General features: G+C 49.6%; 1 protein-coding gene across 12 annotated transcripts in view; it reads right to left on the reverse strand.

Annotated features, from left to right (window-relative positions):
• ANKRD17 (ankyrin repeat domain 17) overlaps nt 1–27,939 on the reverse strand; it is a 1,008,651-nt gene that overhangs the window by 243,791 nt on the left and 736,921 nt on the right. For 6 of the 12 annotated variants that reach the window (XM_085636371.1, XM_085636340.1, XM_085636333.1 and 3 more), the window contains one exon: nt 22,069–22,218. In XM_085636371.1, coding sequence (XP_085492497.1) covers nt 22,069–22,218 — 150 coding nt within the window. Of the gene's footprint in view, nt 1–22,050; nt 22,219–27,939 lie in introns of all 12 variants that reach the window. The other 6 variants (XM_085636364.1, XM_085636315.1, XM_085636357.1 and 3 more) reach the window with 1 other exon arrangement.

Consider the following 27,939-nt stretch of genomic DNA (forward strand, 5'->3'; position numbering starts at 1 on the left):
TGACAACCTGGAATATCGCAGGTCTTGGGAAAAAATTAGGTATGCCTTTTTGGCAGGACTTTATCACTTATGGTAGTGATATAATGTGTTTACAAGAAATGTGGAGCACAGACTATGCCACAGTCGAAGGCTATACATCCTATTGTTTAAATGCTATACCCTCTCCAATAGGTAGAGCAAAGGGTGGATTATTGATGCTTATATCCACTAAACTGATTGAGTGCAAAATCATAACTTATTCATCTATTGGCAATCATAGTCAAGTTTTGCGACTATCGTTTCCAAAGGGCAAGGATTTGGTGTTAACCCCTTCGCCGCGGCAGGAATTCCGCCGCGGCGCTGGGGGGGTTTGGGGGCAGTTGCGGTGGCGCTGTGCTCGTGACGGAACCACTCAGTCACGAGCCACGGGTGAGCTGTGCTCATGACGGAGTGGTTCCGTCACGTCTCCGCCCACTGCGCTAATCGCCCGCACAGGCGGGGAATTAGCGCCGCGTGGGCGGAGCGGCCGCCAACAGCCGCAGCATGACGGAACCACTCCGTCATGAGCACACGGCACCCGTGGCTCATGACGGAGTGGTTCCGTCATGAGCACGGAAAGGGTTAATTAATCATTAAAACAACAATTTCCATAAAGATAGGGGAGCTCTGTTAGATTCATTGGAAAAAGAGATAGATAGGATGCTGACATTTTCTGGTAAACTTGCAGTTATTTTGTGGGCGGGCGATTTTAACATTAGAGTCTGCCCTGCTATATATACTAACTCATGTGGTTTTATGAAGGCCTATACTATTGCAGTGGGGATGAAGGACGATATGCTACATTTTCCACATTGTGAATATGGTATGACTCTTAACACATTAATGGCAAAGTTTGACCTTGAGTTGTTAGACTGCTCCTGGAGAAAGGGCCATATCAAATGTTCAACATTTACTGGGAGGAACGGGAATAGTAATATAGACCATATCCTAATTTCGAAGAATAGTCTATATATGGAACCAACAGAAGGTGCACAGTCCGTTCAGAACAAAATAGCAGACCAATAGTTATTGTGGAGAAGTACATGAGATCCTGCAAATAGTTGAGACACCCCCCCGCAGGCGGTAAGAGTCCATCAGCCCACCCTTATTGGCGGAGCATCGTCATTTGGAACTCCAAGGAATCACTGTCTGAGCCCGGGGTCGCAGATCACCAAGGACTCTGCCTGGTGCGCAGGCCAGTGACACCCAGAAAGAAAATGAACTCCTGCCAGGGTGTGTACCCAAGTAATCGAGGGCTCAAGTGATGTGCAGTGCTAGAAAGTGATGTGAGGTTAAAAATGAATACTTGATCAAAAAATGTGTTTAATGTGGATCAACCAAGTTTCATGTCTAAAAGAACCTATAGTCTGATATGAATTTTCAGAGGCTAATTCTTGGTTCGTATAAAAGTGTGGTCAACATGTTTCAGCCGTTGCGGTCACTTGACCCGGCTTTCATCAGGACCGAAAAAACAACAAAGAAAACAGCTACTGCCAAACTAATTATAAAGTGAAAGATCTAAACCCATGCAAACCAAATGTGAGTGTGGGGTACGATCGTGGCACTTGCCACCCTACCAGAAAAAGCTCGTGCTTGAGCGTAAGGACAATGTCTTCATTCCTGAAAAAGATTATAAACATAAACCTCATGCATATCAGAACAAAACTACTAATCGCCAATAGGCAGAGCTGTATCAGCATCGCCTTGATTAACAAAGAAACTCTTAACGTTATCGTTAAGAGTTTCTTTGTTAATCAAGGCGATGCTGATACAGCTCTGCCTATTGGCGATTAGTAGTTTTGTTCTGATATGCATGAGGTTTATGTTTATAATCTTTTTCAGGAATGAAGACATTGTCCTTACGCTCAAGCACGAGCTTTTTCTGGTAGGGTGGCAAGTGCCACGATCGTACCCCACACTCACATTTGGTTTGCATGGGTTTAGATCTTTCACTTTATAATTAGTTTGGCAGTAGCTGTTTTCTTTGTTGTTTTTTCGGTCCTGATGAAAGCCGGGTCAAGTGACCGCAACGGCTGAAACATGTTGACCACACTTTTATACGAACCAAGAATTAGCCTCTGAAAATTCATATCAGACTATAGGTTCTTTTAGACATGAAACTTGGTTGATCCACATTAAACACATTTTTTGATCAAGTATTCATTTTTAACCTCACATCACTTTCTAGCACTGCACATCACTTGAGCCCTCGATTACTTGGGTACACACCCTGGCAGGAGTTCATTTTCTTTCTGGGTGTCACTGGCCTGCGCACCAGGCAGAGTCCTTGGTGATCTGCGACCCCGGGCTCAGACAGTGATTCCTTGGAGTTCCAAATGACGATGCTCCGCCAATAAGGGTGGGCTGATGGACTCTTACCGCCTGCGGGGGGGTGTCTCAACTATTTGCAGGATCTCATGTACTTCTCCACAATAACTATTGGTCTGCTATTTTGTTCTGAACGGACTGTGCACCTTCTGTTGGTTTCGTATTGTCTAGTTGGGATTGGAGGTGTTTCAGTCCTTAAACCAAGTCCCCCCCTTTTTCTTGACCCTCTTATAAAATTGTTTTTTAGTCTATATATGGACCTTTGGATATCAGAACAGGTAGTCAGCGACCACAATAGTATCTCTATAGTATTGCTAGATTGGGGCAACAGATTGACTAATACCGCTGATATAATCTTAGACATCCTCCCTGTTAGGCTGAATGGTATGAGAATTAAGTGGGATGGTGTGGACCCACATAAGATTCAAATGGATGTGGTCAGTATATGTAGAGAAAGTATCAACTACTGTCTTAGTGAAGAGGTTACCACCGATATGTTACAAACTGAATTCTCTAATATAAATAACGTAATTAGGAGCATACTAACTAGAAATACCAACAGCCAAAAGCAGGATGGAATGAGGTGGTTTGATTCCGAATGTACCCAGGTATTACATAAATTGAAATTGGCACTGAGGACCAAGCCCCGTAACCAAATGCTTGTCCATGAGTTGCGAACTGACTATAAACAAGCTGTGTTGGCGTATAAAAAGGTGTTGAGATCAGATGCCTGGGATAAATAAGTATGGCAAGTGAAACTAATAACACCAAACTTTTCTGGGAAATTGTAAACAGTCCTTTTTTAAAAGATATTCATATTCCTGAACTGACGTCTTATGTTAATTGTACGGAATGGATTGAACACTCTTCTAATATTTTTAACCCGGATAAGGTGCTCTTAAAGTTTCCTTCAACTAATGATTTTACGTGGCCTACATTAGCACTGTCAATTAGTGTTGAAGAGGTGCGGGAAGGGATGGTAAATAGCAAAGGGGGTAAAGCACCGGGACCGGATGGTGTTCCGATTGATTTATACAAGGACGTAATGGACCTATGGGCACCAATTCTTACAAGGATTTTTAATATTGCTGCCTTGGGGAACTTTCCAACATCATGGGCCCAATCATTAATTGTCCCATTACATAAAAAGGGTTCGCGCTCTGAAGCATGCAACTATCGCCCAATATCACTACTGGACTCTTCAATAAAAGTGATGAGTAGGGTGCTTTTAAAAAGATTGGAAACATGGGCCGCAGATCAGTTCAGTATGGTTTTAGGAAGGGCCTAGGGACCATTGAACAATGTTTAAATCTGGACCTACTTATTAATAAATATACAGTAGCGAAAGAGGGAAATTTGTTTTTATACTTCGCAGATTTGAGCAGTGCGTTTGATTTAGTGGATCACTCACAGTACTGCTCGAATCGGGGGCCCCAAAAGAGAGCGTGTTCTTTTTAGCAAGGGTATATGAGAAACTTTCCTGCAGCGTACGATATGGGCCTACTGGTGAGCGAACCCCGTTTTTTGCCGTGCGAAGAGGTATTAGGCATGGGTGCGTATTATCACCTCTTTTATTCTCCCTTTTTATTAATCAAATAGCTATGGTTTTAAATAATACCCCGGCAGACGCACCAAAAATAGATAACACTGTTGTGTCGGTATTGTTGTATGCGGATGACGCGGTTTTAATTTCACGTACCTCTTTAGGCCTTCAACGGCTTATTGATGAATTTACTGATTTTATTAACGGTAGGAAACTTTTAATTAATAAACTGAAGACATATACCATGATATGTGGTAAGAAAATGAAGCAATCGCGGTCTTTCTTTTTAGAAGGCTCCAAGATTCAAGCTGTTAAGACTTTTTGTTATTTAGGCATTAGCTTTGATGGTAATGGCAAATGGACTAGTGAGCAAGAAAACATCAGATACAAAATGACTAGGAATATTAATGGCATTTTTCGTTTTGCTACGAAAATAGGGGACCACAGAATAAAGGATATGGTAACTATATATAATGCAAGATGTGTTTCCTCAGCCTTGTATGGAGCTGGATTGTGGGGTTATTCCTCTACAGTCCAACTCCAAAAAGATGAATAGTTTCCTTAAACGGATGCTGTGTGCTCCGGCCTCAGCATCAACTGACCTAATACATCAAGAAACTGGTCTTAAATATGCATCTGATTTGGCTGCTTTACGTCCTTTATTATTATGGCGTTCAATCTGGAATAAGAAGGAAACTGAGTTTACACAGTCCATAATTAGAGATTGCCTCAAGCTAAATTACTGCTCCCGCATTCCATGGTTGAATTATATTATTCATTGGTATAGCATATTATTTGATTTTATTATCTCTAAGGAGTCAGATTACGCAATACCGTTCTCCAAAAAAGAAATAAAAGATTCGTTTCTGTCTTACAAGGGGGAAGAAAGAAACAAATTGCTTAGGACTCAAAAGACCTCTGTATTTTATAGGCAATTAGATCTCAAAAGTGGGCTGCAGATGTATTTGGTGGACGTGTCCAGACGATCACATAGATTTGTATTAGTACGTTTAAGGTTGGGCATTGCTCACCATCTTGTATCCTTCCCCACAATTGGGGCAGGTTCTAATACAAAATGCCCCTGTGACAATGTTTCCAAACAGAGTTGCCATCATTTTTTGTTATTTTGCAAATTTTATGTATTTTTAAGGAAATTTTACTTGAAGCCTATCCTTTTAAAATATAATATTTGTTTAACAGTTGATGCTATGAAATTATTATGTTCTCTCGAGAGCCCAGATGTTTGTTTTCATGTCGCACATTTTATATTGAAAAGTAGAGCTGCCAGGAAATCCATATTATTATGAAATACTGTGAAAATTGTGTTTGGTTATGGCCAAATTTGCACACATGCACTAGTCACCTTACTACAGTGAGGGAATACCCTACTTTGTTGAAAATCAACGTTTATTGTGCTGTAACTGAAACAATGAAATTGTTACAGAATGGTAAAGAGATATATATTATAGTGATAATTTTGTTTTATGGCCAAACATGCACTTACGCACAGGTCATTTTTCTTTTTGCATCATATGTTATATTTAACTTTTAAATTGATATTGTAATAACTGTTTATTTATTGATGTATTTATGTATACTAGTGTATCTCCATTTTTTTAAGGCTGGTTCAGGAATAACTTCTTTTATAAACTGTTTAAGGTTATGTGAAATAATATTTTATTGTATTTTACTGTTTAGCTTATATGGTTGTATCACTACAAACCGAATAAAAGCTTTTTGAACTGAACTGAGTGGTCTCTCATGGGTGGCATAATACATGCTGCAGCCCATGGGCGACCCCTGCTGTACCTTTGCCCTGGGAACCTTAGTACCATATACTAGGGACTTACAAGAGTACACCAGTACCTAATTGTGGATTTGCAGAAGTACTTACCATGGCCGATTTAGGGAGGAAGCACAGTTACTGGGGTCCTGATTAGCAGGATATCAGTCAGTCTAGTCAAAAACACACTGACACCAGGCAAAAAGAGGGGGTAAGCATGCTAGAAGGATCCTACCTTCCTAAAACTCATCACTGTGTCCTTACAGGGCTCATCTTTTAAGGTGCTACTGTTTTCTTTTTGTTTTAGCACTCCATGAGAAGGAATATGGTCCTCCCCTGTGATGCACTCGCTGTCAAGTGCTCCACCTGCCCACATTGCTTTCATGTTTGAGCTTCTCTTACCTCCACGCTGCTCTCTCCCATGGACTTGCTATTCTCCAGTGCCCTCTACGCTATTCTCCCTCTTGCCTGTTTGCTCCTCCACGCCCATTGTGTTGCTTCTCCCCATTCACAACCACCATGCTGCTTTTGGCCCCCATGTTGCTTCAACCCCCACTAACTCCTGTGTTGTTTTTTCATCCATGAGCTCATGTTGCTCAACATCCCCATTCAAAAAAAGAGAAAAAAAGCTTATACCCTTTTCCCCCCACTTAATTTGCTGATCTCAGCTGGATTTGCAAATAAAAGGGAAAGAAAAGCGGCTGTTTTCTAGAAGCATGCATGTGTGGGTGGTGAGCGCACCTACAAAATGACACTAAGTGTTACCCCCCACCCTCATCAATGCTGTATAGCACCAGGAATAGTGTACAGATGGACTAAAAGGTATTCGCAAAGCCAGTAGGTCCGTCCCACAAAGGAGACCTATTGGATTTGTGAATGCTTATTATTGCCAACATCTCCTCTATTGGGTCCGAAAGGTGTTTTCCATCAAATGGGATGTTGAGGAAAAGCTCCTGCTCCTCTGGTTTGAAACTTAAGATACGTAGCCGCTCATGCCGGCACAGCAGGATGCTTGTATTAATGCCCTGGGAAGCAGTATAGGCAGCATTGAGTGTGTAATGTTTATCTGCATTTGAAATAATCTTCCGTTCGGCAATGAGCTCCTTCTAGAGGGTTTTGGGAGGAGCTACAGCAGTGCTTCCATTTCCCCCAAGTGAAACCTGCTGCACCTCAAACCACTAGAATTGACGATACATTAGTGGGTAGCTAATCCTGCTCTCGAGTCCTTGCCAGCAGCATCAAGGCGCTTGCTCTCATAGTTTGGTGGGGATGCATTGCCTCCAGCTTATGAAAAGGCACATTTCCATGCTGTATAAACTTCTAAGGTGGCTGAGCTGAGACCTTGGCCACATAAGTAGAGAGGGACAAGCTTTGAACTTCTTGTCGCTTCATGGAATTACAACATGTGCCTCGGCTCCTCAAAAATGTCCAGCACCAATTTTAACATGACCTTGAGCATGGGGAGGAACTGGACAATGCAATTGACAGCTGTCTTGAAGGTTTCTTTGCAGTCTATGGGTAAATGCAGATTCAATCCTGCTTGGTGCCAGGCTTTGCTACCAGCTTCTGCAATGGGTGCCTCAAACTCACCCAATCACCAGCATCAAAGGGGACCTCGGCAGAAACTTAGAAGTTTGTTTCAGAGACTCTCTAAGCGTTGATTTAGACACCGTGTTCAACACCCCTTGGTTGAGGGGGGAGTCCACCAACCCAAGTTCCGAAGAACATACTTTGCTCCCCTTGTCCCCAGGACCATTGTGACCAGAGCCACCTGACGGGAGCTCCCAGACTGGACTTGTCCCCACGTTCCCCCCATCACCTACAGCAGCCTGTCTGTAGATGGGCCCCCCTTCTCCCTACTGGCGTAGCGCACATCTACCAACACGGCCAGCACCTTTACACCCGGATGCCCCAGGGCAGGTAACAAGTAAATGCTGGTAGTACTTTGGACCTTGGCCCCCTAGACCATTAGACCCGAAGGAGACCCCCAGAAGCCGACCGTAAATGTCTGTATGCTATCTAGATATTTTCTCCCATAGGAAAGCATTGTGCGTATAGGTGCATTTAAGTAACTGTTTTTACTTACCTGCGAAATTTTATATTTGAAAAAGTACTTACTTGCTATCGACTTATTTTTCTTAATTGGTCTCGGATTTATTTTCCTCCTGATCTACATCCTTTGTTGGAGGCCTCGTTAGCTTTGAAACATTCTCCCAGTGCCAAGCAGACCGTTGACAGTGGAGGCAGACTAGTGGGTGGTTGCTTCTTTCTCTTTGCTCTGGGCTCAATGCAAGAATCCAGAGGGAGCAGTGCTGGGCCTCCATGGGGGTGAGTTTAGTGGTGTGGGGTTGTGTTTTCTGGCTTTACTAATATGAAGTCATAACCACGTCCTTAATAATCTTTTTTGATCAGAGCCCTGCTGGCTGCAACGCCAAGGATGCCCAGTCTTGGGCTTGTCCCAGGCACAGGAGAACAACCTTTCGGTGTTAATTAGTCCACAGAGAGCCCAGAAAGGGTCTGCCACCTCGATGTGGAGAGGGTTGTTGTACAAAACCACCAGGGGCCTCAGAGAAAGACTGCTGCTGCATCTTCATAAGAGCCCAGCGCCTTTGCTATCAATATCTCAGGGCCTTTGTACAGCAATAGGCATATTTCACAGGAGGTCTTGCTGTGGTTCGGGGGCAGGCAAAGCTTGCAACGCTGAGATGGTCCAACCAAGGAAATTTTGCATTGCATTAAGGACAGAAATGGAAGGGCGTGCGTTCTATCACCCCCTTTCTACATTTATTTTCTGAAGCAAGCTTAGAACAAACTGAAAGATGATTTTACTTGTTAGGCGAAGGCGCTGGGATATCTGAAGTTTGACTGGAAGAGCAGCTGAATATCCTCTGACCGCGCAATGATGGTTAACCTGGTCTTCAGTTTTGAAGAGAAGAGCTAGTAGACCCGAAAAGGCCACAAGGATAGTCAGTCTCAGAGTACTGTTACAACTCCGAGCCCATTGATAGAAAAAACTCATTCTAGGGTGAAGCTTGTGAGCATGTGCATTATGGACTAAGAGTACTGAGACTTGAAATTTCTTTGATCAAAAACAAGTTGTAATGTGCAAACAGTAGATGGCAGATGTATGCAGAGCATGTGTTTCTACAAGTGAATATGCAAAGAACATACATTTTCATTATACTTCTATCCATCTTTGGAAGAAAGCCAAAAATGTTACATTTTTTTTTAAGTAAAACAGGAGTAACACAAAATACAGTAAAACCACCTGCAATAAGTAACTTAACTTCAATAATGCTCCTTCTAATGGATACTCTAACAGCAGATTCTTCATCTTCTGAATATTCTCCAGGCGTTTGACTGGATCTGGAAATGTTCAGAAGTACCCCTACATGCCAGTAGGTGCCTTCATGCAGCTCCGCGCTGACTTCATTCTGCTCTGGGTGGGACATATGGAGCCATATATAAGCGCCACCCAAAAGCAATGACATCAGTTGCTTTCTAGACTGTCTGCGTACCCAGACGCAGAACCCAACAGCAGATTGGTTTTGACAAGTGGGCAATTCTCTATGACTTGGGCCCTTTTTAGATGTAAAACAGTCCAATTCACAGGATGTGGAAGTGAGATGGTCAGTGAGAAATCTGCGGGTAGATAGTGTATTCACCAGAAAGAGCTTACCGAACTTACATAACGCCTTGGTCTAATATAGACTTTTAACTGCTTATTTCTCACCTTTTTAAAGATACCAAGGCATTACCTCCCAGGAGGTGAGCCCGAGAGCTGGCTCAAATCAAAAAGTCATCCAGGACTAAGCACGCAAAATTCCCCTCTGGAGGAAGCTGGCTCTTTATACAGTGGAGCAAAACGAGATATAGAGATGTGCCAGGCCAAGTTAAAGTCGTAGTTTGTGTGGAAATAATTCCGTTTATGTTTTGGTAATTTTAGTGTGTCACTTGACTCTCTTTGGTTTCAGAGTCTTTCAGGTCAAGCCCCCTTGGGAATAACAACCACGTCTTACTTCTGGCCCAAGAATGCGCTTGATGGCCCCCTTGGCCAGGAGGACAGAGACTTCCTGACGAAGAAGAGCCAAATGATCCCCCGACATGCAGTGATACCGAGGTGGCATGGCTGGAGGGGAGGACAGAATGGGAGCGAGTAACCTTGGCAGATGATCTGCAGCACCCACTTGTCCGACGTGATCTCGCGCCAGTGGTGGAGGTGGAGGCGAACCCTGCCACCCACTGGCGTGGGGTGCCCCCTGAAGCCCGGATTAGGAAGGTTTCGAGGCGGAAGCAGCGGCGGTTGAAGTGGACTGACACCCACGCAGGTTACCAGACGCGCCCCTGCGGAACCCACATCCGCGGCCTCGCTGAGGCTGGTTCTGCACAGGTTTGCTGGAAGAGCGCGCCTGGGTACCCCTGCCCTGGCCACGAAAGGAAAGAAACCCCGTCAGGGTAGGGTTTTCAGAGAAAAACCCAAAGACTTGGCCTTGGCACAAGAGTCTTTAAAGCGCTCCAGGGCATTGTCAGCCTGATCACCAAAGAGGCGGGAGCCATCGAAGGGCAAGTCCATGAGCGAGCTCTGGACATCGGGTGAGAACCCAGTGGATTGCAACCAGGCGTGGCGCCGCAACGCCACCGTCGTGGAAATTGCCCTGCCCAACGAATCAGCGGTGTCCAAATCACACCTGATAGGAAACTTCGCCGCATCCTTGCCCTCCGCAAACGTTTGGGAAAGGACAGCCTGGACCACCTCAGAGCACTGAGGCAGAACCTCCGCCACCGAATCCCACACTGCATGGGAGTAATGGCCCAATAAGCTGGCGGTATTAACCGACCTCAACCCCAAACTGGCTGAGAACAACCTCTTGAAATATTGGTCCAGCCTCTTAAGAGTCCTTATCCGGCGGAGCCAAGGGAAAGTCAATCTGCGAGGTCGAGGCCTGAATGACCAGGCTCTCAGGCGTGGGGTGAGTGGTCAAGAAGGCAGGATCACCAGGCGCCGGGTGATGACGCCTAGCGACGTTCTTATCCACCGGCACCCTCGAGGCCGGCCGCAACCAAATACCCAAGAGGACTTCGGTAAGGGCCTCATTGAAAGGGAGCAGCGGCTCCGACGACGTAGACGCCGTCTGGAGCACCTCCGTAAGGAGGTTGGTCTTAAGGGCCACCGTAGGGAGGTCGAGATGGAGAGACTCCCCGGCTCGACGCAGCACCATAGTGTAGGAAGCGCCCTCCTCCATAGTAGGCGGAGGCGAGGCAAACCCCGGGTCAGAAGACACATCAAAAGTTCACCCGCATCTTGAAGGTCATCCACCCAATCCTGCTCGGAGTCACACTGCCGCGCAAGGGGGTCCTCGGAGCCGTCCCAGTCCTCATCCGGCTCCGGGGTAGAAGGAGCCGGCCGCGGAGGCAGGACCGGAGCCGGAGAGGGGGCCAGCGGCGCCGGGAGCGCGCCGGCCAGGTCCGACCCGGAACTTGATCCCAATGAGGGTCCCAGTTCGGAATGAAATGGTCCGAGAACTGGGGCAGTGGAGGGTTAAACGGCACCCAGTGCGGTGCCTGTGGCGGCGCTGGGGCCGGAGCCAAGGGAAGCGCCAGGGCCGGAGCCAGCGACGTTGCACCTTTTGGCGTCGGGGCAGGAGCCGCGGGCGCTGGATCCTGTGGCTCCGGGGCTGGCGCCGGAGGCGGTGCCGACAGGTCAACAGGATCTGGACACAGGGCCGTGGGGCCCACAGGTGCACCGGCGGGAGCCCGAGGCATAAACAGGCGGTTGTGAGAAAGTGCCATCTTTCTTGCATGGTATGCCCCCACTTTTTGCTAAATTGCTGAATGTACTTCGATTGAGTGTACCCTGGGTTCCTGCCAATCAGGTGCCCAGGGCCTGTGTTCCTTCCTTAAACCACACAAACTCCAAATTGGCAAACCCTAGCCACATGTCAGCCCCTAGTAAATGGTACCCTAGGTACCCAGGGCCTTGTGGCCAGGGAAGGCCTCTAAGGGCTGCAGCACTCATTGTGCCACCCTCAGAGGCCCTGTACCCTTACACACACACTGCCCTTGCAGGCTGAGTGTCTGGGTGCAGGACAAAACAAAGAGTCGACATGGCACACATCACTGTGTACCATGCCCATCACCTACACTGCCAAGGCATATGTCAGCCACCCCTCTAGCTGGGTGCATTACGCCTATGGTGTGGGCACAGGAGCAGGAGCCCTGTGCCCCTACAGTACCCGGGTCCATTCCTGGGCACTGTAAGTGCAGTGCTGTCATTTAAGAGTACATGGTGCTGAGAGCTTGTCAAACACGAGCTCCACAGCACCATATTGGCAACACTGAAGCCTGGGAAGTTTGGTATCAAACTTCTCAGCACATTGAACCCACACTGATGCCAGTGTAGGATTTAATGTACTAAGCACCCCAGAGGGCATCTTAGAGATGCCCCCTTACAGCTAACTTACAATCCACGTCTGCTCTGAGGCTGCCCAGGCTGCCACACAGCAGACACGTTGCTGGACCCCTGGGTGGGAGAGCCCCTGCTCTCCCGGGCCTGCAACAATGCACATCCTGGGTGAGGTGAGAAATCTCCTCCCCCAGGATGAGCAAAGGGAAGCTTCAAAGGCAGGCCGCCATTTGGAGTTTCCCCAGGCCACTGCAACCCCCCACTCTGGCGGGAAGCTTGGCCGGAAACCCCATACAAGGACAGGGGATGTGCCAGCCTGCCCACCCCACCCCTCAGGTGGGGGAGGCGAGGTGAAGCACATCTCCGGGCTCTCGCCATCTTGAAGATGGGAGGCCCTACCCTATCAGGATTAGGCTACTGCCCCCCTCCCACAGGAGAGAGGCAGGATAGGGGGTGTACCCACCCCAGGACAAGGACCCATTGGTCCCTGGCCTTCACCTACCTGTAACGCCCCTAAATCTAGTATTTAGGGGCACCCTGAACCTTCCTTCCTCAGATTCCAGATAGAAAAACTACAAGAAGAGCAAGAAGAACAAGGACCTGCCCTGCAGCTGCTAAAAAGAGAAGACGACACCAACTGCTTTGGCCCCAGCCCTACCGGCCTGTCGACTCTCGAACCTGCACCAGCGCGGCATCTCTCGTGGCCAGCAACCTCACCAACCCCGGAGGACCTGGCTACCTTTTGGCTCTAAGCCCCTGGGACTCCCATGAGTAGAGGCTCTACTCAAGAAACCTATTTTTAACCCCTGGCAGCAGCCCGGAACCGCGGACCCAACACACTCTGCACCAGCCAAGCCTGGCCAGTGCCGGAGTGGACAAAGACCCTGAGGACGACCCCACGGCGACTGTGACCCCGAGTCCGGCACCCAAGGACCCCCCTCGACATCCCGGAGGAAGCCTGCAGCCTCAGAACCAAGTGCCACCCCAACCGCGATCAACCAGAGGGTAAGATTCCCGACGTCAAAAGGCACCCCTGCACGCGGCGCCCTGCGGCCCCCTGTGCCCAATCCCGGGGTACCCACCTAACCTACAACTACCCAACTTACCTCTCGAAGTGGTGGTGGCACCTGAAACATCCTCGTCCCCGAGCCTGCAGCCTTTTTCCAAACCGGAACATTCCCATTGATTTCCATTGAGCGCCCGAAGGCTCAAAAGCACCCTGCACCCAGCCGCCCGAGTGGCCCTGGCAGTGCCCTCTCTACACTAACCTACTTCCCCACTTGCCCTGAGTAAGTGACCAGGAGCCCAGCTCCCACAGCTGCGTGGCTTGCCAGACAGCAGCCACCAACCAAGGCCCCCCCTATCCCTCATAGGATAACATTGGGCCTAACTCTCTCTGCACCCGGCCGTCCTGAAACCGCTGAGGGTGAACCAACTGTACCTACCTGACACTGGGGGACCCCTGAGTCCATGCCCGGAATTTCAGCTCTGCCAGTCGAGTACTTACCCTTAAACCGCTAACTTCATTTTCCTCATAGGGTAACATTGACTGGCTTTTTCTTCAAAAATCTTCTAAGTGTGAACTTTTCAAAACTACAAAAATTCACCAAAAATCAGCCAAGTGACAAAAACGAATTTACTCACCTGCTCCTAGGTGAGCTCCCAGTGCTGGATCTTGGTGCCCAGCCCGGACCCTGAAAAGTGTTCACAACTATACTTACCTCTAACTCATTTTTCTCCCATAGGAAACCATTGTCTGCTTTTCTGTGAAATTTCTTCTAAGTGTCTATTTTTGCAAATTTGAAATATTCTTTTAAAATCGTACCATTTCTGCAAACGAAATTACTTACCTGCTTTTGATAAGGACCCCAGACCTGGGTCTAGGCACCCAGTCCTGGATTACTAAAGTAACGATAAAGTACTCTACCAGCAATTTGAATTTCTTGCCATAGAGATCCATAGAAAATATTTCAAAGAAAACATTCAAAGTGCTAACTTTTGAAATAGCTAAATATTATTTAAAAATCATTACAGTTATTAAGTCGACTTTCATCACTTGATTCTGAATACTGACCCAAGGCTGGTTCTAGGAGCCAGACCTGGAATTCCAAAAGTAATCTGAAAAGTAATTTATTACAAATAACCTGAATTTACCATTGAGCTCAATGCATTGTTATGTTTAGGAAATAGGATTGTTTTTTGCAACCAACTGTGACTGTTTACACAAATGTATTGCTTAACCCCTTCCCCGCTCATGACGGAACCGTTCCGTCATGAGCCACGGTTGCCGTGTGCTCATGACGGAACGGTTCCGTCATGACAATCCTGTTGGCGGCCGCTCCGCCTGCGCGGCGCTGTTTCCCCGCCTGTGCGGGGCGACAACGCAAATGGGCGGAGTCATGACGGAACCGTTCCGTCATGAGCACAGCTCAACTGTGGCTCATGACGGAGCGGCTCCGTCATGAGCACAGGCCCACCGCGCTGCCCCCCTGCCCCCCCCAGCACTGCAGCGGAATGTCCGCAGCAGCGAAGGGGTTAAGACAAAAGTATTTATATTCAACCTCTCATTCTGAGAAAGTATATTTTTACCCCCTTTGTGGTTCTAAAAATAAAACAAGCATATATTTTATATATACAAACCATTGGCCTAGAGTTCAGTTATTGAGTGTGTGAAACCATTTGCTGACTGAGTGTGTACAATAAATGCTTTACACTGTCCTCTGGTACTGCCTTACTGCTCGACCAAGCTACCACTTTTGAGAGTAAGGTCATACCTAACTTTGACCTCTATCAGCCTCTGGGGGACTGTGGACTCTGTACACCCTGTACCTATTAGGGAACAGTATATACAGAGCCACTTTCTCACAGCGGTCCAAGGAAGCAAGAAACTCTTGCCTCTGTTTGGGAGTCGCCGACGGACCCGGGTATAGCGGGTAGGCCGCAGGACTCTCAGGCTCCAGAGGAGCGCAGGGGCGGAGCCCCTGTCCCCCTCGCCCGCCTCCGGGGAGCGACGTCGGAGAGCGAACACGCTTCTTCGACGACCTCTTATGGCATCGCTTACCGGAATCTGAAGGTGAAGACCTAGAGTCCTAGGAGCGACGGCTCCGGTCCCGCGAGCGGTGCCGCGAACGGCCCCTAGACCCGGAGCGGCGGTGAGAGGAGTGCTGGACCTCCAGCAACTTCCGGCGCTGCTCCCGTAATGCCTTCGGGACCATGGCACGGCAGTCCCAGGAGTCATGGTCGTTCTCCAGGCAGTAGAGGCAGACATCATGGGGGTCCGCCACTGACATATTACAGTGGCACGACTCACAAAACAAAGCCGGGCATCCCTACGTGCACCAGGAGACAAGAGAAGGAGACGAAAAGTCTCAAAAAAGTGGTCAAAAATTGACCGAGGTACATGCTCAATCCGGATCTGCACTTTTGGCGCAGAAAAAAAATTAACTGACGTCAGCGTGCATGGGTGGCGCCTAAGTAGCCTTCGTGACGTCATCCCGGCGCGCACAACACCAGTGACGAGCGCGGAGCCGCACAGCGCCACCTACTGGCGCGCAGGGGTACTGCTAAGCAGAAAACCTTCCGGATCCAGACTGACGCCTGGGGAATATTCTAAGGTAAGGAATCTATCCCTAACGTGTCTCTTTCAGATTAGCTATCCCTAAACAGCCCACCAATATTCTCTATAGGCAATTTCAGTCAATATAGGCTCCTGCATCTGGTCAACTGTTCCTGGTTAGCGAGAGTCTACTGTCTACTAGTGCCCCACAATTACGTTTCTGTAAAGAACAAATTCCACCACGTAATGCCAACGGTTTGTTATGGGGCTGATGAACAAGTTACTTACCTTCGGTAACGATGTATCTGTAAGAAACATTAGTTAGTTAGACACCTTAGAATATCCCCAGGCGTCAGACTGGATCCGGAAGATTTTTCGTCAGCAATACCCCTTGCGCGTCGCTAGGCGTCGTCTGCGGCTCCGCGTTAGTCGTCGGCGTCGTGATGACGGAGTACTTAGACGCCGCCCTCGCGCGCGCGGACGTCAGTTCTTGTACATAGCTTTCCGCGCCAGGAACGCAGAGCCATGCAAAGACCGACACTGGTGCCAAAAATAAAATCTAGGGGCCTGAAAAGGATAACCTTAACCCTAGATGTCAGTTCGCAGAACGGGGAGGATGGGTGGGTCGGTGAGGAATCTAACTAACTAATGTTTCTTACAGATACATCGTTACCGAAGGTAAGTAACTTGTTCATCTGAAAGAAACACGTTAGTTAGATTCCTCACCTTAGAATAGATACCCAAGCAATACCATCCCCGGTGGTGGGTCTGCGAACCAAGATCACACCAGAAAGTCCTGGAGGACAGAACGGCCAAAGAAGCCATCCCTCCGGACTTGGCTGTCAAGGCAATAATGCCTGGCAAACGTGTGTAGCGAAGCCCACGTTGCCGCCTGACAGATGTCCTGCAAAGGGACACCCCGTCCCAAAGCAGTAGTAGCCGCTGTGGCCCGAGTGGAATAGGCGCGCAGTCCAACAGGAGGGTCCTTTTTTGCCAAGGAGTAACAAATTTTGATGCACAAAACGACCCACCGAGAGATGGTCCGTTTGTGCACCGCTTTCCCCTCTTAGCACCCACGTATCCAACGAAAAGTTGGTCGTCCACCCGGAACTGCTTTGTGCGGTCCAAATAAAAGGAGAGCGCACGTTTTGGGTCCAGACGGTGGAGCCTCTCTTCCTCTTTGGAAGGAGGCGGAAAGAAGGTGGGCAAGGTGACAGACTGCCCAAGATGAAATGGAGTCACCACTTTCGGAAGAAAGGAGGGACGAGGCCGAAGGACAACCTTGTCCGGATGAACATACAGAAAAGGAGGCTTTGAAGATAAAGCCTGGAGCTCACTCACCCGTCTAGCCGAGGTGATGGCTACCAGAAAAGCAGTCTTAAGAGTCAGAAGACGAAGAGGACAATTGTGAAGAGGCTCGAAGGGAGCGCACATCAGGAATGTCAAGACAAGATTCAAGTCCCACTGAGGCATTACAAACGGGACAGGAGGGAACGTGTGAGTAATGCCTTTTAGAAAGCGTGTAACTACAGGGGACTTGAAAAGAGAAGGCTGATCAGGAAGCCGCAAGAAGGCAGAGATGGCAGCAAGATAACCTTTCAGGGTGCCCAGGGCAGAGCCCTGCCGGGCCAAAGAAAGAAGAAACAGTAGAACCTCAGAAAGAGGGGCGGAAAGGGGATCCACAGCCTTTGCTGTGCACCATGCCACAATTTGTTCCACCGGCAGGCGTATACCGACTTTGTGGAGGGACGCCTGGCTGCCAGAATGATATCACAGACTTCAGGAGGCAAGTCAAAAGGCATCAACTGCCGCCGCTCAATCTCCACGCATGGAGGTGGAGGCTGGACAGGTTTGGGTGGAGGACCGTCCCCTGCTGCTGCGACAGAAGATCCTCCCGAAGGGGCAGACGTATCGGAGGATCGGTCAACATACTGAGTAGCTCGGGATACCAGTACCTTCGTGCCCAATCCAGAGCCACCAAGATGACTTGGGCCCGGTCGTGCCTGATCTTCTTCAGCACTCTGGGCAGAAGTGGTATAGGCGGAAAGGCGTACAACAGACCGCAACTCCACTCGTGACGAAAAGCGTCGCCGAGCGAGTGTCGCCTTGGAAATTCCAACGCGCAGAACTGCTGACATTGCGCGTTCTATTCGGTGGCGAATAGATCTAACCAAGGCTCTCCCCACTGCTGAAAGAGACCTTGCGCCACTTCGGAGTTCAGACGCCATTCGTGATCCATCATGCACCGGCGGCTGAGTTCGTCTGCTCTGGCGTTCAGAGAGCCCGCCAGATGTTGAACCACTAGGGTGACGCCCTGGTGTTCCAGCCACGTCCAGAGGCGCAGAGCCTCCTGACAAAGGGTCCACGACCCCACCCGCCCTGTTTGTTGCAATACCACATGGCGGTGGTGTTGTCCGTGAACACCTGCACGACACTGCCCCTGACAGAGGGAAGGAAGGCTTTCAGTGCAAGCCGGATCGCTCTCAACTCCAACAGGTTGATGTGGAGACGAGACTCCGCCGGAGACCAGAGACCTCTGATCTCCGCCTCTCCCATATGGCCACCCCATCCCAGGAGGGACGCATCCGTCACTACGACATGCTCCGGTTGGGGAAGGGAGAGGCTTCTGCCCATGACCCAATCGCGGTCCGTGAGCCACCACTGCAACTGCTGTGCAGTGCCCTCCGAGATCAAGACATGGTCGGACAGGTTGCCGTGATGCTGGGCCCACTGAAACTTCAGGTCCCACTGCAGAGCCCGCATGCCCCGCCTGGCGTGATGCACTAGTAGGATGCAGGAGGCCATCAGCCCCAGAAGCCGCAACACTAGCCTGACCGAAACCCAGGATAGAGGCCGAAAGATGGGAATCAGGGCCTGTATATCCCGGACCCGCTGTTCCGGTGGATAGACCCGGAACTGCGCCGAATCGAGAACCGCTCCGATGAAAAGGAGCTTCTGACAGGGACTCATGTGTGACTTCGGAACGTTGATGGAAAACCCCAGCAAATGCAGGAGATCCTCCGTAGTCTGGAGGTGGGAGACGACTGCCTGGGGCGAGCCCGCCTTCAACAACCAGTCGTCGAGATAGGGGAAGACTGGAACCCCTGATCTGCGCAGATGAGCTGCGACCACCGCCATCACTTTCGTGAACACCCGAGGGGCACTGGTGAGGCCGAAGGGGAGCACGGTAAACTGAAAGTGCTCTTGGCCCACCGTGAACCGCAGGTAACGCCGGTGGGCCGGCAGGACGGGGATGTGGAAATATGCGTCCTGCAAGTCCAACGCTACCATCCAGTCTCCGGGGTCTAGGGCAGCTAGAACCTGCGCCAAAGTCAACATCTTGAACCTTTCCTTCCGGAGGAAGGCATTGACGTTCCGAAGGTCCAAGATAGGGCGTAGGCACCCTTTGCCCTTCTTGGGAACCAGAAAGTAGTGGGAATAACAACCACGACCTACTTCTGGACTCGGAACGCGCTCGACGGCCCCCTTGGCCAAGAGGGCCGAAACTTCCTCGTGAAGAAGATTCAAATAATCCCCCGAGATACGGTGGTGCTGCGGTGGCATGGCTGGAGGGGTCGTCTCGAAGGGGAGGGAGTAGCCCCTTCGGACGATTTGCAGCACCCACCTGTCCGATGTGATGGACCGCCAGTGGAGCAGGTGATGGCGAACTCTGCCGCCCACTGGCGTGGAATGGGCCTGAAAGCTCGGACTAGGAAGGCTTTGAGGCGGATGCTGCCGGGGTGGATGTGGGCCTCGGCGGAAACCACGTCCGCGACCGCGCGCAGTTTGGTTCTGCGGCTGGTGGCTAGGCGCACGTGAGGAGGCACCCCTTCCTTGGCCACGAAAGGGGCGAAAAGCGGAAGATTGCGACCGCGGGGCCGAGAGGCCCAAGGACTTGGCCGTAGCCCGGGAGTCCTTAAAGCGGTTCAGCGCACTGTCCGCTTTCTCGCCAAACAGGCGAGTGCCATCAAACGGCATGTCCATGAGAGTGCTCTGGACATCGCCCGAAAATGACGTGGACCGCAGCCAGGCGTGACGTCGAAGCGCCACTGTGGTGGAAATGGCCCTACCCAGCGAGTCCGTGGTGTCAAGCCCACAACGTATAGCATGTCGCGCGGCATCCCTCCCATCGGCCAGAGCCTGGGTAAGTCGTGTCCGGACCTCCTCCGGACACAGGGGCAGCGCGTCCTCCACCGCATCCCACAGAGAGTGGGAATAACGGTCCAAGAGACAAGCGGTGTTCAAAGACCGCAGGCCCAAACTAAGGGAAGAGAACAGCTTCTTGCCAAACTGTTCTAGTCTCTTGGAATCCCGGTCCGGCGGGGCGGTCGGGAAAGAGGATTGGGAGGTGGAGGCCTGGATAACCAGGCTCTCAGGGGTAGGGTGTTGGAAAACTGGGGTCGCCCGGAGCAGGGCGGTGGCGCCTGGCGACGTTCCTGTCCACAGGAGGAACTGTGGAGGGCTTGGACCAGGTGCCCTGCAGAACGTCAATGAGGGCCTCATTGAATTGCAGCAGAGGCTCAGTGGAGCTTGCTGCAGACTGAAGCACCTCAGTAAGGACGTTAGTCCTCACAGCCACGGCAGGCAGCTCAAGCCCAAGGGCTGCGGCCGCCTTGCGCAGCACCACAGAGAAAGCAGCGCCCTCCTCCGAAGCCACAGTCGGAGGAGAGACAAATCCAGTGTCTGGAGAGGTATCCAGGCCACTAGCCTCCCCCAGTTCATCTGCCCAGTCCTGGGACAGTTGAGCCTGAGCGGCCATAGGATCCTCGGATCCCTCCCAGTTGTCCCCATCATCCGACTCCTGGTATAGAGGAGAAAGTAACGGAGCCGGGCAGTAGACATAATGTGTCTCTAGCGGCGCCGTTCTCGGCGTCCATTGACGCCGGACCGGCGCGGGACTGAACTGGGGCCCGACGTCGAGGGTGGTGTCGACGCCGGCGGAGGAGGCGTGACGAGGTCGACCGGCGCCGACGGGGACTCGAGAACGGGTCCCTCGGGCGCTTGCGGCGTCGAGGCCGGAGCCGTCAACGGCGCCGGGGCCGGAGCCACCGGCAGGCAAGGCAGCCCAGTCGGGTCCGCGGGGCCCGAAAGCGCACCAGCGGGCGCCGACGGCGGAGCCAGGTTCCTCATGGCCGAGAGGAAGGCACTGACTTCCGCCGGCGTCGCGTTAGTCCCAGGGACCGGAGGGTATGGGGACGTGCGCGGCGCCTGCGGCGCCGCCGGAGCCGCGGGGGTGGAACGACCCTGACCCTCGGCCGAGTCGCGCGACCGGCGAGGGGAGTCCGAAGAGCGGTGTCGCCTCTTGGACTTCTTGGAATGCTTCGACTTACCCGAAGACTTGGATCCCGACGACCGATGGTGACGTCGGCTGCGGCTCCGCGACCGATCCTTGGACCTCCTCCTGGACCGGGATCGAGAGGCGCGCGGAGCCGAGTGGCGAATCTCGAGAAGCTTACGGGACCGCTCCCGTCTAGCCTTCGAGGTCAGGGCCTTGCAGTCCGAACACGACTCCGCGTCGTGATCGAGGCCCAAGCAGTAAAGGCACCGGCGGTGATGGTCCGTAACCGACATCAATCGGTTACAGTCCGTACAGGCTTTAAACCCAGGCATCCTACCGGCACCGGTGTCGAGACACGATCAAAAAGGATCAAAAAGTTAGTCAAAAATTGACTAAAGGGGTAGCTCTCCCGGATCTGCGCTTACTGGCGCGGAAAAAAGAAGAACTGACGTCAGCGCGCGAGGGCGGCGTCTAAGTACTCCGACGACGTCATCCCGGCGCACGACGCCGACGACGAACGCAGAGCCGCAGACGACGCCTAGCGACACGCAAGGGGTATTGCTGATGAAAAATCTTCCGGATCCAGTCTGACGCCTGGGGATATTCTAAGGTGAGGAATCTAACTAACGTGTTTCTTTCAGATTCTCCGTATCTACAGGTTGTTGTGAAGATTTTCTAGTGGAGGAGCACCCACAGAACAGAGGGCCCCCATCTGTAGTCACTGATGGTACCACTGACAAAAAAACTGGTCTTTGGAGTTTGGGCTTCCCCTGTAAGTCTGGTCAGGTAATCATTAAGTAGAAAACCATGCAAGAAGGAAATAAATTAGGCTTGCATGAACTTTGGCTTATAAATCTTTCCCTTTTGTTACCAAATGTGAAGGCTGCAGCCTGTATATATCAAACAAATGGAATAGGTTACAATACACACTGTTAAACTGTCTTAAATTCAATCCCATCAGGAACATGCATTATGAAAGAACTTCTAGGCATACACAAGACATTAACCATGTGTATTTGCTCTACACAAGTAACTCAAGATAAGTAAGAAAACTTCATCAATTTGCAATGCAAAGTAACAGAGCAGTTACAAAAGAACACAACATTCCATTTTGAAAAAAAATACAAGCGGAGATTCTTGCCTCTGGTTTTTTACTTGCCTTCTTACAACTTCCTTCCAACCATCTTCCCTCTTTTGGCTTCTTTTAGGACTAGCTATTGTTAATTTCGCATTTGGTGAGGAAAGTGGAGAGGGCTTAGCACACACAGGCAAGGCGGTGACTGGGGATTCACCTATGCACTCCGATAACCTAGAGAAATAAAGAAACTCATCAAACATTGTAGCTATGATTTGGTTTTAAGAATGAAAAGTTATCTGCAGTATTAAATGTTAGGACTGGTTTTCGATGCAGGGAACAAGCTTTCTTTTTGTCTGAATATCAATTGTGTTACCCAAGACATTCCCAGGGAATGAAAAGGGCCATTGCCAAACAATTCATGTATATGTGCTCTTCATAAGCTGGTACTGTCACGAGTAAATCCTTTCATTCTTCACACTAGTGTGCTGATGTTTTAATAACTGCCAAATCAAGAATAGAGTTCCACTGACAATATTTCTAGACATGATAGGTTGAAGTGGTCTTGTTGTATTTATTAAAACACTGCCAGAAAAAACGTGCAGAATATTAGCAGAGGTCAAACATTTGATTTCCAAACTTCTTGGCTATGACAACACGTCAATAGGATGGAGGGGAAGATTACATAGGTGGGCAGGAGAGGAAAGAAATTGGAATTTAACACTGAACCAAATAAGAGTTTGGAAACGCATGTTCTGAAAACCTAAAAAACAAGAAAAATTATCTACCTTCAGACCTGGAGCGTTTGTCACAATGACCATGATGCATATTATCCTCAATATATGCCAACATGCTTTTAAGTGATCTACTTATCTACCACGTAATTTCCCTTTATGGTAAAGTGAATGGGCAAGGAAGCTCGGAACCTTTATATGGAGTGCCATACAGTATCTCGGTGTCCAACTCCAACCACCACCTACAGTAACAGCATTAACTGCCTACCTTGGCTATCTAGAGAGTCAAGAGCCCAAAAGTAGTAACTATTTTAAATAACTGCAGTGCTGTGGTACCAAGGCCTTATCACACCAGTGGTAAAAACAGAACCCATATAGGATGTTGCTATGTGACAACTGACTGCAGCAGAACTTTAAAAAATGCACCCCAAACACACTTCTAAGTGGAAGGACCGGCAGGATGATGGGGACTAGATGAACAGCTGGCGTACACCAATGTACAAGTAAAATCTTAACGAAACACTGGCTGTGGCAATTCGTGGGGACTTTTTTGTCTTGACTTTGGTGAGCACATTCAGGACCAGGAGGAAAGAAAAAAGGAACCCTAAATGAATTAATGAAATAGGAATACTACAGACTATCTCATTAGTTGTCAGTGAAGAATTGCTATTTCTTATAATGTATGGTGGCAAAATGGGATCAGCAGGTGTTCAAACCATTCCTCAAACATTTCCACTAACTGGACAGGGTCTAACTCTTGCAAACTGGAGAGAGTCCATGTTGCTGTCTCTGCACCTGAAAGTCTAGATGGACCAATGACTGGTATAGACTGTCTGGTTGATGGACATTTAATCAAAACAAAAGGACTTCCATTTCCTACAATGAACAAGTTTCTTATCTTCAGTAATGCTCTTTCTGGTAGAGACTAACTAAACGCAGATTCCTCACCTTTTGAATATTCCCCACGCATCAGAATGGCTCTGTAAACTTTTCAACAATATCTCTGCAGACCAGTAGATGGCACTAGGCTCCACACTGATGCAGTTACGCTCCGGAAATGACATGTGGTGCCTATATAGGCCCCACTACGCTGCACTAACGGCACTTGCTTTTGAGATTGTCCAGAGACAGAGTCTTAATAGCAAATTGGGTTTGGCCAGTGTGCAGATTTCTAGACTAGGAATAATATTAATAGATAGAGTCCAATCACAGAACGGGGAGGGTCGACAGTCTCTACCAGAAAGAGTGTCACCAAAGGTAAGTACCTTGTTCTCCTGATTGAGACTTCTAACCGCAGATTACTCAATTCGGAATAAATCCCAAGCCAATGCCTACTTCGAGGTGGGTCTGTAAATGGACCCAACAAAGAGTTCTGCAGGACTGGGCAGGAATAAGGCGACTCAGCAGACCTGACTGTCCAGACAATAATGCTTTGTGAACGTAGCTTGCAAGCAAATGTTCTGGACAGGGACTCCACGTGCTAACTCAGAGGTAGCAAATTTGTCCTTGGGACATTGAGCATCCAGTTCCTTCGGAGACTGCTTCTTGGCAATGTGTAGCAGATCCAAATGCAAAGAAAAATCAAGCAGGAGATGGTTATCTTCTACACAGTCTTGATTCTTTTGCTCCAGAAAACCCCAAAAAGAGCTGAACATCCACCTGGTGTCCTTTGGTACGATCAATTTAAAAGCTTAGAGCTCTCTTGGGGTCTATTCAGTGGGATTTCTCCTCCTCTTTAGATGGGTGGGGTGGTGCATAGAATGCTGCCAAGGTGATATTTTGACCGATGTGGAACAGAATCACAACTTTAGTTTAGAATGAAGTCTGTATTCGCAAAACAAGCTTGACTGGGTAGAAAGTGTGATATGTTGGGTTAGCACAGAGTGCTTGCAGCTCACTCACACGCCGATCTTATGGCAACGAGGGACACAGTCTTGAGGGTGAGAAGCAGCAAGTGGCAGCTGTGAAGCGGTTCAAAGGAAGTGAACATCTCATATGGGATGACCAAGTTAAAGTTGCACTGTGGCAAGACAAAGGGAGAAAATAAAAGTAAACTTTTCAAAAAGCTATTAACAATTTCAGACTTTAACAACCAGGATGGATCCTGCAACTGCATAAAAGCAGAAAGGGCTGCAAGGTACCCATTAACTGTGCCCAAAGAAAAGCCTTGCTAGGCTAGGGACGAAAACAAAACATTAGATAACTGCCTGGAGGGTACTGCACCAAGCCAAAAATTTGTCTCAACCACAGGCATTACAGTTTTTGTCGAGGGAAGTCTGGCTGCCAAGATGACATCAACCATCTCCAGAGAAAATCTGAAGGTGTTCAGCAGTTGCTGCTTAATCTCCAAGCGTGAAGGTTGCAAAGGCCTGTATACAGAATCCTTCCCCATTGCTGCAACAGTAGATCCTCCTGGAGAGACAGGCTGATCGGAGAACAGATTTGTTCACCCTGGCATTCACTACCCTGCCAGGTCGTGCACCACCAGGAATATTCCTTGGAGGCCCGGTCATTTCCAGGCTCAGAGACTTCTGCAACATGGTCCATGACCCCCAGTGTACCCTTTTTGTAGCAAAACCACATGGCAATGGTGTTGTCCGTGAGCACCTGTACAAGTAAGACTTTCAAATACTTGCGGATAACGCCCTGTTCCAGAAGGGTGATATGGAGGTAGGACTCCACAGAGACCTCCGATTTCCACCTCTCCCAGATGGTCACACCAACCCAGAAGCGATGTGTTGGTCACCATTGTCAGCTCTGGGACCGGAGGGGAGAGGGGTCTACCACTAAGCAAATCACAATCCAGCAATCACCACTACAAATCGTTTGCAGTCTTCTCTTAGTTCCTGACAAGTCTGAGAGGTTCCCTTGATATTGGGACCATTGAAACTTCAGATTCCACTGCATAGCCTGCCATTGCCACCAGGTGTGCTCGGCCAGCAGGATGCAGGAGGCCATCCGTTCCAAAAGCCTCAGAGTCGACCTCTCTGGAATCAATGACTGAGGCGGTAAGAGCGGGATCATAGCTTGAATTTCCTGAATTCTCGTTTCTGGGGAAAGGCCCAGAAGCAAATTGTGTCCATAATGGCTCAGATGAAGGGAAGCATCAGGTGTGATGAGGTTATGGCCTGCCAAACCATACAGTTGCTTTGCTTAACTAAGGACGCAATAAAGAGGTTTGGTGCGGCTGCAGGAGCAGCAATAGACATGTTGGCCCATAGACTTTCACTGCGAATGGTAGGCACCACGGCCTGGACTGTGAAACCGCTGGGCACCTTGTTGAGGTTAGATTGGCTGACAGTAAGGGCAGCTCTGCCAAAGATGCAAAAGGAGCATGAAGACTGATTAGGTTGAAAAGGTGAGGCAGAAAAGCCCAGGTAGTGTACCGTGGCCCTACTCTCTTTGGACTGCTGTAGAGTGGAATCCACCTTGTCCCTAAACAGGCAAGTCCCATCAAAGGATCTGTCCATGAGGGATAACTGGACACTGCAGAATAACTGGTAGGCTGCAGCCAAGCGTGGTGGCACATTGTGATACTAGTGTCAGGGATAGGATGTGGCTTCTCGGACAGAGCTGCTTACTTCAGAGCTAGGGATTCAAGTTCGAGTCTCGGCGTTGGTTCAATATTCTATGATTCTGGGCAAATCACTTAAGCTCCCCATACGAATCCACGTTTCATTTCATTTTTAGTAATCAGCCAGATGAAATTGCGGATGTCCAGCGACAACGAATTTTGAACTTGGCCGTATTACGATCATCCTGTATAGCCAGGCGAGGACAAGTTCAAGATCGTCATGAACACCCGGGAGGACTTGAGCCACCGAAGCACAAAGGGCATGAGAATAGCACCCCAGAAGTCAGCTGGAATTCACTGGTCTGAGAGACAAGCTGGTAAATGTTAAGACTATTTCCAAATGTCTTCACTCATTTGGGGCTTGACCTGTTTGTAGACGCCTGCACAACCAAGCTTTCCGGGCAGGGGTGCTGAGATAGAAATGTAGGGTCACCTGGGGCAGGGCGGTGTTATCTTGTGATCGGACTGTTGACTGGGCGGGCCAGAGCAAGGTTTGGCCTATGCCCCCAACAAGTCATTTGTAAGTGCCTTATTGAAAGGCAAGAGGGGCTTCGTGAATGTTTCCCCCGGCTAGAGAACTTTAGTCAGGATACTGGTCTTGACCAGTGCCATAACAAAACTTTAGCGGGCCCCGCTGCAAAGTGCAGGGATGCCCCCCACACCCAGACTCAGTCAAGAGGTCCTAGGCCAGGGTACTGTGCTGAGGGGGCACTCCTGGAGCTTGCAACCACCCCCCGCCCACCGGCACTGCAGGTGCCCTTGTTACACCACTGGTCTAGACCTAAAAAATGGGAAGCTAAAGGTCCAGCATTTTGCCGGCCCTATGCATTACCATGGTGTAACAAGCGCTCTCTTCAGTGGCAGGACCAGGGGGTGAGAGGAGCCCCGACTCAGGGGAGGTTTCAAGGCCGCTTGTAGGTCATCATAGCAATTCTCTTTGTGGTACGGCAAGCAAACCTCATCACCGGCATTGCAATCATTATCGGAATCGATGCCAAACAGGAACTTGAGTGTAAGCGCTTTCCCTTCTGAAGACGTTAGATCATGTGGAGGAAATGGTGCCTCAACAGCGAGCTGGAGCAGCCTTGGTCAAGGTTGAACGGGCCCCGATCGTGAGTCAGAGTGTACAACAGGAACTTTGTCTTCTGGTGTGGAAGTTCGGGGAACTGATGTGGACAGTGGCACCAGAGTTTGAGTCATCAGTGTATCCGGAGGCGGTGTGGTGGTCTTGGAAGGTCCAACTGGTACCGAGGCCAAACCTGCTGGCTGTACCCCAAATAGAGATCCTCTTGGCTCTGCGGGGCCCAAAGGCCCACCAGAGGGAATCTCCAAGGATCAGAAGAGTTGGAGCATGGCCTCGCAGAACTCTTCGATCTGTTTCAGAGTGGTGGACAGCATCAGAAACTCAGACTATGCCAGAACAAGTTGTGGGATAGGATCAGATGTCAATCGACTTCAGGAGCAAAGATGTATGGTGCCACCCAGTGTCTGCTTAGAAGAATGTGAGTGGTGGGGAACGAGCCTGGTCCCCCTTAGTTTTCTTGTGCTTTTTCTTCGACTTACCCAACCACTTTGATAGAGACGAAGACCAACCCCAGAAATGACTCCTGTGACCGAACTTTTGATTTTGGCCGGTCTTGTTGCAGA

Source organism: Triturus cristatus, chromosome 2_1 (assembly GCF_964204655.1).
Source record: "Triturus cristatus chromosome 2_1, aTriCri1.1, whole genome shotgun sequence".
NCBI lineage: Eukaryota > Metazoa > Chordata > Amphibia > Caudata > Salamandridae > Triturus > Triturus cristatus.